Source organism: Carettochelys insculpta, chromosome 1 (assembly GCF_033958435.1).
Source record: "Carettochelys insculpta isolate YL-2023 chromosome 1, ASM3395843v1, whole genome shotgun sequence".
Lineage (NCBI taxonomy): Eukaryota > Metazoa > Chordata > Testudines > Carettochelyidae > Carettochelys > Carettochelys insculpta.
The window spans coordinates 305,517,195-305,533,415 of record NC_134137.1 but is presented as its reverse complement, the minus strand read 5'-3'; the positions used below and the strand labels follow the sequence as shown (position 1 = coordinate 305,533,415).

Sequence of the window (16,221 nt, the reverse complement as noted above, 5' to 3'; positions counted from 1 at the left end):
ATCGTGTGCTGCCCGTGGAGACGGGACCTTCCAAAAGGGCCCCCTCCCAGTTTTTGAAAGCCCTTTTTCCTATCTGGTGATCGTAAGAAGGGCTTTCGAATACTGGGGGGGTCATTTCAGAAGGTCCTGACTCCACGGGCAGCGCGCGATTCGAAAAGCCGCCCTTTCAGATTGCCACGGCCGCCATTATGATAATTAGTCACTGCATATTCATTGTACTGCCTCATTAGCATCTTTCAAAACCACTCATTATCATGCCCCTTTTGAAAGGAAGGAACATGTGTAGACACAGGGATAGTGTAATCCATGCACACACCTCAGTGTCTGGCTCGTGCACAGGGTGTTTGATGCACACACTGAATTTGCAGTTTACAGCTGCTTCATGGTCTCCCCAGTTCAATGTTTAAAGCTTTCAGAATTATCTGTGAAGGGGGTGGCTAAGTAGTACAGACATATAGGGATTCCTGAGCAAACATGAAAAAGGGGTTTGCGCAGATAAAGTACCTTCTATCTTCTGACATTTCACTGCATTTATTTTGTTGCAAAGAACCTGAGCTGTTGACCTAAAATGTGGCACTGGTTTAAAGTGTGTAGTGCCATGAGCACTTTGGGACGAGTGCTGCTTTTTAAATAAAATTGTTATCACTACACAAAAGTTGTTGCCAAAAATCAGAGCAAGTTTTAGGACAGGCCTTGGCTTCCGATGATTTATCAGCTGTGCTGAGGACTTTGATGAAACCCAAATGAATCCATTTATGCTTTCCCTTTCTTTGGGACTGGGGCCTACTGTTTTTTGTTCACAGTTGCTTTTGCTGAAGTCAGCTCTTGAGCAGCAGATGGTGCTATGGTATGAAGCATCTGGCTACAGTCCACTCCATCCCCACCCCCTACTCTCTCGGAGGCTGTGATGATGTTTGCAGTTCCTTTTCCAATTTATTCTGTCTACAGCAGCCAAAACATTATTGGAGGCTTGACTGTCTCCAAATACGGGCCCAGATGTCCAGCTGTAATACTGTTTCCTTTGCCCATCTATTGCATCTGCAGCCATTCACACCACTGAATGGCAGAGTTATTAGGCAGTGCTCTGATATCCCTATGGTTTATTAGACCTTTACCCTCAGGCTTTGATTTAAATCACAGAAGACTGAGCAAGAGGAGACAGCCAGGAGGACCCACTGCTATTTTGCCTTCTGAAATCATTTTGGCCATCCTCTCACTCAGGGTACCAGCACATTGCATACGCCAGAGAAGTTCAATTACTTTTTGACATTACCGGTGCAGATTAAACGCTACAGTGATCCCACAAATGTTTTCTTACCTTCTTTTTTCAGATGAATATGCTAATGAGGCTCCAAGAAGCAGCCAATTACTCAAGTGCGCAAAGCTGTGACAGTGATAGCACCAGCCACCACGATGATATTTTGGATTCTTCCCTTGAATCAACTCTCTAGAGTGGATGAGTCTGGGTAGCAGATTATGGTAAAATCTATTTTGATAACTACTGCCAGGATTAAAGGAGCACACTGAGGTCCCTGAACAAGCGTGGTGTGTTATACGTGGACAGGAGACTTAACTCTGCTAAGTCAGGAATTAAAAATTGAAGTGCAAAGCTTGAATTTGTTTAATTTCAAAGCATTTCAATATCTGTGGAGCTGAGTAAGGCTTCATTAATCAACTGGAAAGGGCCCTAAATGAAGGGCATCTAAGCAGATTGCACATGTGTTAGCCAAACTGTAACCTTCTATTTGTTTTTCCTCGCGCTCTCTCTTTTAAAAGTTTACAGTGCAAATTTTTTTCCTTTATTTTTCTCTGAGGTGCTGCATTAGCAATGCAGTCTTCTGATCCTTTTCTAGCCTCCGTTGTGCCACATGGTGCTGGTCACAGGACAACAGTAGTGTTTGTTATATGCTACTGCCCATTCCAAAATGAATCAAAGATGATGATACTAAGTCAATAAGCACAAACAGTATTGTGCAGTCACCAGAAAAACTACTGTGATATATGCTGGATAAGTGCCAATTTAATTCTTAATTGCCATGGTCACAGTGACACTCTCCATGAAGTTTTTAGTGTACAAGTCACCAATTTTATAAAGTTGTTTTTACCACGAAGGTCTTTTTTAACCACCTGCCCACTCCTTTACAGTTTTATACCAATTATTAACCAACACTGACTAAAGGCTTTTTAGGGCTTCATATGTTTGAGCCTTTTCAGTGGAAGAAGGAACATTTCCTATGGTGCTGTTTCACTGCCTTAAAACAGATTTCTAGAACAGTTTTACAGTTGGTTTAATTCCTAAACCATTGGAAACTTACGCTTTTGTTTTCATTTACTAAAGAAAGGACGTCAGTTAACACAGTAGCCTCATATCTGTATATCATGATTTTTTAAGAAATGGATAGGAGAAAGAACAGTTGCTATATAGTATTTTTATCTTGTGAATCGATTGCTCTGCCTACCCTCAGAAATATACAAGAAACCCAGAATCCACTTCCACTCTCACCTAGAAGCTAAGACAGCTGACTCAGATCCATTCAGTCCTGTGGAATGGAGTTTTTGAAGGATAGATTTTTTTTCGAATTCTTATCCAGCAGAGCTGGACGCACTTGATGCAGCATGAGCACAAACATTGGGTTTTTTTTTTCCTTTTCTAGTTTTAAGCATGTTGTTTTGATTGCTATTGTTGTACATGAGAAAAAAAATCAGCATTAAAGAACACTGACGCAGTGATGTCCACTGTGGAAGAGGAAGAGTTTATACGGTAAAAGTGGGTTGGTTTTGCACAGTCTACTGGGTGGGTATTGTAAATAGAAAAAGCCTTGCACAAATCAAAACAAACAAACAAGAAAATTGTATTTTATCCTGTTGGTGTTAAGAGATGTTATACTTGCTGAGATTTCCTCACTGTTGCAAACAAATCCAGAATGCAAACCCTAAAAGCTGTTCTTACCTGGTGTGTTTGTCCTGTATTTACAGTTTGTGATGACTATGCAGGAACTATCAATACTAGAGTGAGCATGTTTCAATTTGTATATTAAGCCAATACATTTCTGGGGGGAAAAAATGAAATTTTAGGTGCATCTGTCATGGCAGGCTACAAACAGATGGCATGAAAACTGATCAGAATAATTGGAAATGCTGTTGCCACAAGAGACAACTGGATAACTTAAAAAAACAACAACAACAACAACAACAATCCAAGGGCTATGGCATTGTGTATATGTACTGTGCACTTAAATGGATGTTACCTTCAGGATGTGTAATTGGTGCTACTAACTCTTTGTGGCCACCCTGTGGTCATTTGCTGTAAAACAAAGATGAAGAAATCAATGCAGTTTTCAATGGCACTGACCTACATCTCTGAATCTAGCGGTCCCTACACGGTGCTATTGCCCTAGTACAAAGCCTAATTGATTTTATGCATGTAGAATTTAGTCAGACGAATGTGAGGCCCCAAAACTTTGATCAGTTTCTATTGTACAACATCAGCACATGTATTAGGCGGCTGTCTAAAAACTCAGCTGCTCTTTGTTATAGATGTGGTCTGCACAAATCTGCAAATCTTTTCCTGCCATTTTTGACACAAACACACACAATATTACCATATACAAAACTTCCTGCAATACATCTCAGTGAGTCCACCTAGTTTACAACTTAAAAATTGTTTGTGAAGCATTTGTCTGTATACATTTTATATTTTGTACATTTTTGATGTAACATATCATGTAAATAGACAGAAACAGTGAAATAAATCATCTGAAAAGTTTTGTAGTCTTTGTAAAGCCCTAATAATAAGTATTTGGTGTCATCAGACTTAACTGGATGATGTATTTTTATTGGTTTATTGTTCCTCTAGCTTGTAAACCAGCTTGCATATATTTTTTGCAGGTGTGCACACTGTATCTGTCTAAATTATTACTTTGCCATTAAAGTGGAATTATTTATTGAAAGTGCAGTCTGGGTGTCTTTGCAATCAGAAATATGGAAAGATTGGATTGTGTTTCAAAGGTACAATATGTAAATAAATTGGCTAAAGGAAGGAAGGAATTTTCTATGTATACTATATACAAATTCTGCACGTATTCTCTAAGTCCAGTGAGCCTTTTGCTGCTTTTGAATAACATCTTTGAGGGAGAAATCCAGCATACAGGGCCTAAGGAGTTCAGGAGCAATCTTTAGAGCTTTGTTTTCCACTCCACCAATTTTATTCCAGTCCAACACTATTAGTTTCACCAGTGTAAAATTGGTGCAACTCTAAGACTTTTGGGTTACATCCTCCACTGGTATAAATAACTGTAGTTTCATGGAAGTTAGTGCAAGCCAGTAGAGCTGTACTGAACACACTCACTCATGATCTGACCCATTATATTTTAATTTTCACATAATCATAGACTTTTAACTCCAAAAAGGACCCCTGTGATCATCTAACTTGGTCTTCTCTGTAAGGCTGCAGAACCTCACCTACTAATTTCAGCATAAAGACCATGACTTTATATATATATATATATATATATATATATATATATATAAACATACCTTTTAGAGATACGTACCATGTGATACGAAACTTCAAGTGATGAAAAAGCCACCATATTCCCAGGTGTTTTGTTCCAATGGTTAATTGTTCTCAATCTCAAAAAAAAAATTCATGCTTTATTGCTAGTCTGAATTCTGTAGGTTCAGTTTCTAACCATTGGACCTCATGATGATTTTTTCTGCAGGATTAAAAAGCAACCTACTATGTGAAATTTCTTCCACATCTATGTTGATCGTATCTCCACTTACCTTCCTCTTGTATAAATTAGAATGAGCGTCTTTAGTGCATCGTAGCATATATTATTTTCCAGACCTCAAATCATTCCTGTAGCAATTTATGAAGACTTTTCAATTTGCCAACATCCTACTTCAAGTCTAGACACCAGAACTGTACAAAGTATTCCAGTATCAGTCTCACTAATGCAGTCTACAAAAGTAATATTGTCACCTTATTAGTTCTTGGTATTCCTCTCCTTATGTAGTGAAGGATCATGCTTTTTCCCCCCTTTGGCACAGCATCACGTAGGGAGCATTAGATCCCTACATCCTTTTCAGTGTCACTGAAGTCTAGTGTCCCAGTCTGTAAATATAAACTATATTCTTTGTTCCTAGATATATAACCTGGCATTTGTATTAAAGCATATTATTCTCAAGAGGCCAGTAAGGCCGACAGCTTCCATGGGCCCCCAGGCATGATGTGGGGGAGGCTAACTCCATGCCGTCTGAAGGGGTAGGGCCTCAGGTGGAATGGTCAGAGCAGGGACAGCTAGCTGTCAGAGCCACCTCAATTGCAATACCTGTCCGCTCGCCCGCCATAGGAGCTGTGCAAAGCGGCACTGTGGCAACAATTTAAAGGGTCCAGGGCTCTGGCCACCACTGCTGCTGCAGTGGCTGGGAAATTGGGGCACCTTTGCATAATTGGCCACCAGGGCACTTGTGCCCATTCCCCCTTTCCCCACTGGCAGGCCTGCAAGGGGCTGCCTTCCATATGATCTAGATAATCCTATATAATTTACAGCAGGGGTCAGCAACCTTTCCAAGGCAGAGTGCCAAAATTTGACCTTTTGACTTCTATATATGGTCTGATTGCTGGTGATACTTTTTAAAGTCACTAATGGCCCTACTGACAACAGCTTCATTAATGAATAAATTAACATGCAGAGCGTTACCGTTTAGTGTGATCCCTGGCATTGCTTTGTCTTGGCAAATTCTCTTGATCTCGAGCTTGTAGTTTGAAACTTTAAGCAACACTCAAGCCTGTCAGTGGTCAGCTGGGTCCGGGGATTCTTTGCTGGCAAGCCCATGGCAGGGAGCCGCCAGCAGCCACATGGAGCACCAGCCAGCCACCATGGTGGGAAACTGTCCAGGGGCATGGAGCCCAAGCCAGCCGAGGGCAGCAGGGAGCTGGCCGGGCATATGGAGACCCATCCGGATTGGGGTGGGGGAAGCACCACAGGCAGTCACATGGAGCACCACCTGATAGTTTTGCCAGGCATCTGGCGGGGGGCATTAGGGAGCCCCAGCTGGCCACCCTAGCCATGGAGCATGAGCCAGCCAGGGGTGATGGTGAGCCTGAGCTGTCTGTGGACAGTGGTGAGCCCCAGCGAGCATCCATGGCAGGAAGCCAGACAGGGCACCCTGCTGCAGAATCATCTCCCCACCCTGCTGGCAGCCCTGAAGTCGTGCCTCCCCCCCAAGAAGTCCTCCTCTGCCCCAACTTACCAGGCTGCACTGCTCCACATGGAGGAGGCCCATCCCTCTCTTCTCTCACCTTGTGGATTGGGGGGAGAGGCGACTGAATGGGGCCAAGCTCCCACCACATTCCCCTGAAAAGTATTGTATGTGCCATGGGGTTGCTGACCCCTGACTTACAGCGGCTACGTCTACACGTGCACCCAACTTCGAAATAGCTTATTTCGATGTTCCGACATCGAAATAGGCTATTTCGATGAATAACGTCTACACGTCCTCCAGGGCTGGCAACGTCGATGTTCAACTTCGACGTTGCTCAGCCCAACATCGAAATAGGCACAGCGAAGGAACGTCTACACGCCAAAGTAGCACACATCGAAATAAGGGAGCCAGGCACAGCTGCAGACAGGGTCACGGGGCGGACTCAACAGCAAGTTGCTCCCTTAAAGGGCCCCTCCCAGACACACTTTCATTAAACAGTGCAAGATACACAGAGCCAACAACTAGTTGCAGACCCTGTATATGCAGCACGGACCCCCAGCTGCAGCAGCAGCAGCCAGAAGCCCTGGGCTAAGGGCTGCTGCCCACGGTGACCACAGAGCCCCGCAAGGGCTGGAGAGAGAGTATCTCTCAACCCCCCAGCTGATGGCCGCCATGGAGGACCTCCCTATTTCGATGTTGCGGGGCGCGGATCGTCTACACGTCCCTACTTCGATGTTGAACGTCGAAGTAGGGCGCTATTCCCATCCCCTCATGGGGTTAGCGACTTCGACGTCTCGCCGCCTAACGTCGATTTCAACTTCGAAATAGCGCCCGACGCGTGTAGACGTGACGGGCGCTATTTCGAAGTTAGTGCCGCTACTTCGAAGTAGCGTGCACGTGTAGACGCAGCTAGCATCATTATTAATCACTCCAGCATTTTTTTTCCTGATGCAAACTGTACCAGCCATAATTGTGTATTTTCCTGCAGTGCTTTAATAAAGATTTTGAATAGCATTCGACAAAGAACAGATTCTTACTCAACTGCACTTTAAACACATCCAGTTCTGAGTCCATTTAACAGTGACCTGACTACACAAATGTCATGTACGACTCACTCAAATGCCTGATAGATGGCTAAATATATATAAAACATGGCTATATAATAAATGTTGTAAATTTCAAAGTAGGTTCCAAAGAAAAGTCAAAACTAGGTTTTACATGTAAGCATGTAAACTGTGTGAGCTGTAATTTAACTATGCATGTTTCTAGGAAGAAATGATAAGTTCTGAAAACTAGGGCACCACATAGGAAAATGATGCTTCTCTGCTGTGTCCAAAATTTATTTATCCTTGAAATAATGCAGCAAACTCTGGTGCTGTGCCGCAATCAGAATGAACAAGTAACAAATGTGAAGCATTTGATACAGATCCACATGGGAAATTGATAGCTAAACTGGAAAAAATAGATATTAATATCAAAGTCAAAAGGTGGGCAATGACTTGGTTAACAAGAAAGCAGTGAGTCATCTTGAAATGTGATTTGTCAGGGTATAGGGAGGTTATTAGTGGAGTTTGTCAAAGATTGGTCTTGGGACCAAACATTTAGCACTTGCATTAATGACTCTATCACAAGAAGTGAGGGGGTGTTAATCAAATTTGCATATGACAAAAAAGTTGGGAAGTACTGTCAATATGGAGGAGGAGCAGCGAAGCATACAAGAAGATTTGAATGACCTTGAGAACCGGAGAGATAGAAATGGGATGAAATTGAATAGTGCAAAGTGCGAGGTCATGTACTTTGGGACTAACAAGAAGATCTGGGTTCACAGGTTGATTGCAAGGTGTCTGTGAGCTTCCAGGACATGTCGACAAGGCCCAGGTCAACAGCTCCACTGCCGGCAGAGCTATGCTAAGCAGGTTTCTGGAAACTGCAAGTGGCAATTGGCTAATTAGCATAGCTACACGAGATTTTGCTCTTGGCAGAGGGGTCTGCCACAAGTAAAGAGGCTGTGTAGACATGCCTCTTCCAGCTAATTTTTTTCAGGCATGAACGACTGGCAAAAGCAGGGAGTTTAGCTGACAGAGGAACATCTACATGGGCAGACCCCTCTGCCAAGAGTGTAATCTTGTGTGGCTATGCTAATTATCCCCATGAGTATGCGAATGGAAGGCCATTTGCAATTTCCAGAAGCCTGCTTGGTATAGCTCTGCCAGCAGCAGAGCTGATGACCAGGGCTGAGTAGACGTGGCCCCAGTGTAATAGGGCCAACTTCTTTTTAGCATATGCAGAATGTGTTTCAGGTGGCACATGACCAGATTTCATCACCAAATTTGGTCTGTTGGTTCAATCATTAGCTTCTTTAGCCTGGGCTGCATACTGATGGGGGGATTGACATGATTACTGATCTGTGAGAAAAGTTAATGCAATCCTAGGACGAATCATGTGAGGTATTTCCTGCAGAGATATTGACATGTTTGTAACATTGCACAAGGGAATTGGTAGGTCCTCATCTGGAATATTGTGGGCAATTCTGGTCACTGATGTTTAAGAAAAATTATTTCAAATTCAATATGTGCAAAGATAGAGTACTAGGATGGTCAGAAGATTGGAGACCTGTTTGTTCTATTTAGTCTAACATGGTATATCCCAAATGGTGTTCTGCAGAACCTTGGGGTTCCATGAAGCCAAAATAAGGGTTCCATGAGAAAATGATCAGCAACCTGCAGCTCTAGAGCTTCATGTGGCTGTAAGGAGTCATTTGCAGCTCTGAACACTGCTGCTTCTGACTCCTCTGCAGCTCCCTGTCCTGTCGCCACTGAAACAGTAGAACTAAATGTAATTGATTTCACAGCTGGCAGCATGGTGTGAGGGATCTGGTCATTAAACCAATTGAAACTAGTTTCATTATTTCAGCAGCAGCAGGGCAGGGAGCAGCAGAGAGACCCTAACTTGTAAAGTAGGCAGCAGACACTCAATGCGGCAGGGAAAGGGGAGCAACGGCTATCTGGAAGGGGAGCCAGATGAGTTCTGCAGGTCCTGTGCTGTCCTCACCTTTCATTGGCTGTGACTGACCTCCCATATTGCCATAGGCCAGCCAATGCAATCAGGGCCTCGGAACTAGAGTCAGAGGAGCAGCTGTGGCTAAGGTAGGTTTGTCTGCATGTTGGGTGAGATAATGGGAAGAGCTAACTCGGTCAGAGTTTGTGCAGCTTGGGTTAGGGTTGGGGTGGCCTCTTTGGGATCTGAGTGGGCTTAAGCCATATATAAGACTGTTACTAGGGTATCCACAAAATTCTTTTGAGTTTTAAAGGGTTCAATGGCCAAATAAAATTGCGAAACACTGACCTAATAAAACAAGGATGAGGTGGGCAGCCATGATTGTGCTCTATAGATACATCAGTGGGATAAACACCAGGCAGAGGGAAGAGTTATTTAAGTTAGGGGTCAAAGATGGTACAAAAGCAAATGGATTTAAATTGACCATTAATAAGTATATAGGCTTGAAACTAAGAAGAAGGTTTCAACTCAAGAAAGGAGTGAACTTCTAGAATAGTCTTCCCAGGTGAGAAAGGGGGCAAAAATACCTAACTTGTTTAAGACTGAGCTTGATATGTTTATGGGCAGGATGGTATAACCAATGGCTTGTCCACAATTTCTATTAGTAAGTACAGTAAACTCTTATCTAGCAGCCCAGGGACCAGGAGGTTGCTTGATATTCTCTATAATATAACAGAGAGGCATACCGAGCAATGCATAGCACTAAAGAAAAACACGATTAGATATTAAGAAGCAAACAAAAAATGCATGCAGAGTACTTTTATTTCCAAACAACAATAGTATTGTGCACTGTAAACTTATACTGCATTTGCTGTATTTATTTCTATTTACTCGCAATATGTTGTATTTATGGAAAATGTATCTAAAATTTATTTATGGCTAAAATGCCATTTATCCAAAGTTCTGGACGATAGAATGCTGGATATGAAAGAGTTTACTGTATGTCCAACTGTTGTTGATGAGGCTAGTGGAGGAGGGCTCTGAGTTACTATGGAGAATTTTTACCCAGGTGTCTGGAGGGTGGGTCTTGTCCACATGCTCATGGTTTGATTTATCACCATGTTTGGGACTGGGAATTCTTCCCCCCTGCTCCAAGCCCCCCTGGCCCCAGATCAGCAGTGTGCAGCACAAGACCCATGCTGGTTTGATCTAGAATATATAGTGGATTGCCTGTAACTTGCTGTCTGTAAATGAATATTTGAGGACATGCAGCTCATCCAGAAGTTACCAGTCTGCTACACAGTTTAGGTGGGTGTGGTTCTGTAGTCTGCACTGTGTAGGACATCAGACTTGATGAGCATAATGATTCTCTTGTTGCCTTAAATTCTGATTCCATACAGCATTAGCATCCATTAATATTCAGTTAAAATAGGAGCTCTCAGCCAAGAACACTGCTGTTTTCTGAGTAAAGAATTGGTTGGCAATCTAACGATGGTGGTGACTAATCAGAAGCCAGGTTTGCTGTTATACTGTAGTTTCTTTATGCTACTCTGATAGTGCATTGAGGCCTTAAATTGAGCCTAGATTAGGCACAGATTCATCTTAAAGATATTTTCAAGCTGCCAGAGTGGTATAAAAAGTGCTGTGTGTAAGGAGGACTCTAATCCCTCATCCAAACCAGAAATTAAAATTGCTTTGTAGCCAACATAAAATGAAACACTTAAGCTACGTCTACACTACAATGCTACAACAAAGTAGCATATTTCGATGTAGAGACATTGAAATAAGCTACTTCGACGTGTAGCATCTACACATCCTCTGGGGCTGGCTCTGTCAATGTTTAACATCAACATAGTGACAGGCAGCATCGAAAGGGACCCCCTGGGAGAGCGTCAACACACAAAAGAGGCTCCTTGCAAAATAAGGGGCCAGGAAAGGCTGCGGAGGGGGTCACAGGGTGGACTAGCCCTTCTGGGTCAACAACAAGCCACTCCTTTAAAGGGCCCTTCCCAAACACACTTGGCCTACACAGCATGAGGCCTGCGGAGCTGACACCAGACTCGCAGACTCAGTGTATGCAGCCATGGACCCCCAGCAGCAGCAGCAGCAGCAGCAGCAACAGCAGCCAGAAGTCCTCCAGGCTGTCGCTGAGGCATGAGCTGCCCTGCTCAGTGCTGCACAGGAGTCCACCCAGCAGCTACTGAAGGGGAACCCTCTTCAGGGGATGAAGGAGTTGCCCCAGACTATGGGGCCCTCCTGGTCCCGCCACACTAGGTGGTCTGCCAGCTCTGGAGCACCTAGTCATGGGGGACTGGGATGATGACCAGTGGCTCTAGAATTTCCACGTGTGGAGGCAGATATTCCTGGAGCTGTGCCAGTGGTTCACCCCCCACCCTGACGCACCACAACACCTGCATGCAGCGCGCCCTCACTGTGGAGAAAAGGGTCGGCATTGCTCTGTGGAAGCTGGCCACTCCAGACAGCTACTGATCCGTCGGACACCAGTTTGGTATGGGGAAGGCCACTGTTGGGGCCATTGTCATGGCGGTAAGGAGGCCCAGGCAGGGAGCCACTGGGGGATGAGAAGTTGGAGAAGGGGTCCAGGGAGGGGGCCTGGAGGAGGCCTGGGGTGCGGGGTTGCCCAGGGAAGGGGGGGCGGTCCAGGGAGGGGAGTGCCAGGGGAGGGGGAGTGCCCAGGGTATCTGGGGGATGTGGGTGCACCCTGCACACCCTCATGGGTGGCTATGTACCCTCCTTGCAAGTGGTCTGTGTGCTGAATGCCATCCTGCTCCCCAGGCTCATGCAGATTGGAAACCTGGAGACAGCCATTGCGCGGTTTGCCGGCATGGGGTTTCTCAACTGCTTCAGGGCCCTGGACAGGACCCACATTCCCGGACCACAGCGGGGGGATGGTTTATAAACAGGAAGGGCTACCACTCAGTGGTCCTCCAGGCCACGGTGGACAGCCATAGCCAAGACATACATGTTGGCTGGCTTGGCTGCACCCATGACGCCTGTGTGTTCCAGAACTCAGGCCTGTGCTGCCAGCTGGAGGTGGGGACCTACATCTCCCAGAGGGATCTCCTGCTAGGGACCCCACTCTGCCCTTCTGCCTCATGGCAGATGCAGCTTACCCCCTCCAGCCCTGGCTTATGCAGCCCTACACAGGCCACCTCAATGCCAGCCAGGAGAGGTTCAATGGCCAGCTAAACCACGCCCACCAGATGGTGGAGTGGGCTTTTGGCCACCTCATGGGCTGCTGGCACTGCCTCCTTGCCTGCCTCAATGTGGGCCTCCCAAGCACCCCCCAGGTTGTGGTCATGTGCTGCACGCTCCACAGCCTGGTGGAGAGCAAGGGGGAGGCATTTATGCAGGTGCGGGCTGTGGAGGCTGGCACAGCCTACACCCAGCCAGCCGCTGCCTCAAGCCACCAAGCCCACCACAAGGGGGTCCTGATCTGGGAGGTCCTGTGAGCTTATTTTGACCAGGGGGTGGAGTGAGAGCCACCCTGGCCATCCCTGGCAGGCCTCCTGCACACTGCCCCCATCACCGGCACACTGCCCCCATCACTGGCACACTGCCCCCATCACCTGCACACTGCCCCCCTAAAAAGCACAAGACACACGGGGGGGGGATTGAAAAGTAGAACTGGGATTATATTATTTACAAACCAAATGTAACCAATTTTTAATGCAACAAATGTCCTCGGAGAAACGGTGTACATGAGATGGGGAAAGGCTACTTAAAGTAGGAGGGACATAACTTTTTACAACAGAGGCAGGCGGGGAACTATATACAGAGGAGGGGAGCCTGGGTGATCCAATCCCATAATCTGGGGGTGTGCATCTTGTGGGGTACACATCTGAATGTCCACTCCAATGGTCAGAGGACACCTGTTAGGTGGACACCCAGCTGGAACTCCAGGAAGGGATGTTCATGGAGGGGCTCCTCAAGGAAGTCATTTTGAGGTCGGGCCCAGCTGGTAGTGATCAATGGCTTGATATCGGGACAGCGGTCGGTTTCTAGTGGAGTGCCCCAAGGTTCGGTTCTGGGTCCTGTTCTGTTCAACATATTTATCAATGACCTGGATGAAGGGTTGGATTGCACTCTCTGCAAGTCTGCGCATGACACTAAGCTAGGGGGAGAGGTAGACACGCTGGAGGGTAGGGACAGGGTCGAGACTGATTTAGACAAATTGGAAGACTGGGCTGCAAGAAATCTGATGAGGTTCAATAAGGGCAAGTGCACAGTCCTGCACTTGGGTCAGAAGAATCCTAAGCATTGTTACAGGCTGTGGTCTGACTGGCTTGGTAGTAGTTCTGCAGAAAAGGACCTGGGAGTTGTAGTGGACAAGAAGCTGGACATGAGTCAACAGTGTGCCGTTGTAGCCAAGAAAGCTAATGGCATATTAGGTTGCATCAAGAGGAACGTTGACAGTAGATCCAAAGAAGTGATTATTCGGCTTTGGTGAGGCCGCATCTGGAGTACTGTGTCCAGTTCTGGGCCCCCAGTTATAGGAAGGATGTGGATACACTGGAGTGGGTCCAGTGGAGGGCGACCAAAATAATTAGCGGGGTTGGAGCATATGACTTGTGAAGAAAGGTTGAGGGAATAGGGACTGTTTAGTCTGCAGAAAAGAAGACTGAGGTGGGACTTGATAACAGCCTTCAACTTACTGAAGGAGGTTGCAAAGAGGCTGGAGAGAGGCTGTTTACAGTGGTCACAGATGGCAGAACATGGAACAATGGTCTCAAGTTGCGGTTGAGAAGGTCCAGGTTGAACATTAGGAAAAACTTTTTCACTAGGAGGGTGGTGAAGCATTGGAATGGTCTACCCAGAGAAGTAGTGGAGTGTCCATCCCTGGAGGTGGTTAAGTCTCACCTCGACAAAGCCCTGACTGGGCTCAGCTGATGGGTTTGGTCCTGCTTAGAGCAGGGGGCTGGACTCGATGGCTTTTTTAGGTCTCTTCCGGCTCTATTATTCTATGATTCTATGATTCTATGAAGGGAGGTCTATTTGGAACTCCCCATCACTGGACCCCTCCATGGCAGTCCCAGGGATTGGCTTCTCTGGGGGCCCCTGAGGTGCAGGGCTGACCTCTGGAATGGACCCCTTGTCCAAAGCCTATTGGGACTTCTCAGACACAGTGTCAAGGAAGGCCAGAGGGCAGGAGGCATACCGGGGGAACAGGATTTCTCTGACCTCCCTGTAATAGGGCAAGTGGCAGGGTCGGCCCCAAACTGGCTAGCTATGTCCCAGGCCTGAGCATAATCCTGCCACAGCTCCTTTACTTTACTCCTGACATGGTCAGGAGTTTAGGCAGGGTGACTCTGGGTAGCCAGACTGTCAGCCAGCCAAATGCATCCGCATTCTACCACTTGCTTCCCATTACTTGGAGCACCTCCGCCTCACCCCGGAACCTCGGCAGGTCACAGAGCTCGGCGTCAGTCCAGCAGTTCAGGAGGGGCCATGCCACCTCTTCCCTTCCCCTGTCTGAACACCTAGGAGCCCTGGATCAGCTCGGGGGGGAAGCCCTGGGTGCACTCTGAGGGCTGGCTGGCTGCCATGGGTGGTGGGTGGGTGGCTCGGGGCCTCTTAAGGGCGTGCAGGTCAAGCATGTGTGGCTGCTGCTGCCTGCACACTCTCAGCTTCCTGCCACTGGAAGTTCAAGTCTGTGGTACTTTAAGGACTGCTGCACACAGTGATCATAGAGCCCCGCAGGGGCTGGACAGCATGTCTCAACCCCTCAGCCAATTGCCATCATAGAGGACTCTGCTATTTCAAAGTACTGGGACACGGATTATCTGCATGCACCCTACTTTGAAGTTGACCACTGAAGTCAGGTTCTATTCCCATCTTCTGATAGGAATGGCGATTTTGATATCTTACCATTTCGAAGTTTTTGGCTGGTGTAGACAAGGCCAGCGTGTGTAGACGCGATGCACGCTACTTTGAAGTTGGGCCGATTACTTTGAAATAGTTGGCTAGGGTAGACATGGTTTTAATTACACAACTAGCCTATTAATAATGCATTACAAAAAGAAAAACTGATGTGACTGCTACAAGCAATCCCACATACATGAGCTAAGGGAACATTCTACCATATTTCACTGACTAATTTGTATCTGTGTATCATGCACTGATATATCCCCTTATTAGCATTTATCTGGAGAGCTGACTGATGAAGCCCTGTCGTCCAGTGACAGAGATTTTTAGACAACAGCTTCTGCGATAATGCTATAGTGTTTCCTGCTAAGTACTAGTGTAATTGGTTCTGCCTATCAAAACTACTGTTTATGCTATTATTAAATAAACATGGTGTTTCTCAGCAGGCACTTTTTTTCTTAATAACTGAATAATGGCACACAAATTAAATGCTACCAGAAAGTTAGTCCATGCTACAGCTACAAACGCACTTTCGTGAGACAAATGTCTTTGTATAGACTAATACTGTACCAGCAACACAAAATGGACTCTGTCAGGAAAGATAAATTAACTAAGGCCTAGACTTTGTGACCCTCTCTTCACACTAAATTGCATTTTCTTTGTTCTTAATTCAACTACAATCTTAAATAAATCCTGATTAAATAGCAGTGAGTGAGCACATTGTTGCTAAAAGCTGGTCTTTACTGCTTTCACATTGCAAAAATGTAATAATACGTTGACTGCCTTTTGTCTGAGCAGGTACTTGTTTTGTGAGTATGTCTTTATTATACCAGACTTCATAGGAAAACTTCAGACAATGAAATGAAATGTCTGGAATAAAGGGACATGGTAAATGCCAAGAACTAAAATGAAGGATTGGTGTGGTAGCTTATAACCAAGGAGAAAACTTTGTTTGTACCATCCTATGTGGGTGGATTCTGAAAGAAGACAAACATAGACATCTGAACAAATATAAACTGTACAAGAAAACCACAAGGAAAGATAAAGCCACTTAGCTTTGGTTAACTGGTTCTCAGCATTTGCATTTCAATTTAGCCAGTATCTACAAGAAATCATATATTCCCTCCT

The 16,221-nt window shown here is 45.6% G+C and overlaps 1 protein-coding gene across 5 annotated transcripts in view; it reads left to right on the top strand.

Annotated features, from left to right (window-relative positions):
- Positions 1 to 3,931, top strand: part of NAV3 (neuron navigator 3) — a 407,330-nt gene extending 403,399 nt beyond the window's left edge. For all 5 annotated transcript variants that reach the window (XM_075012496.1, XM_075012492.1, XM_075012483.1 and 2 more), the window contains one exon: positions 1,332 to 3,931. In XM_075012496.1, the coding sequence (XP_074868597.1) occupies positions 1,332 to 1,451 (120 nt within the window). In that variant the 3' untranslated portion in view covers positions 1,452 to 3,931. The remainder of the gene's footprint in view (positions 1 to 1,331) is intronic.
- The last annotated feature ends 12,290 nt before the right edge of the window (positions 3,932 to 16,221 follow it).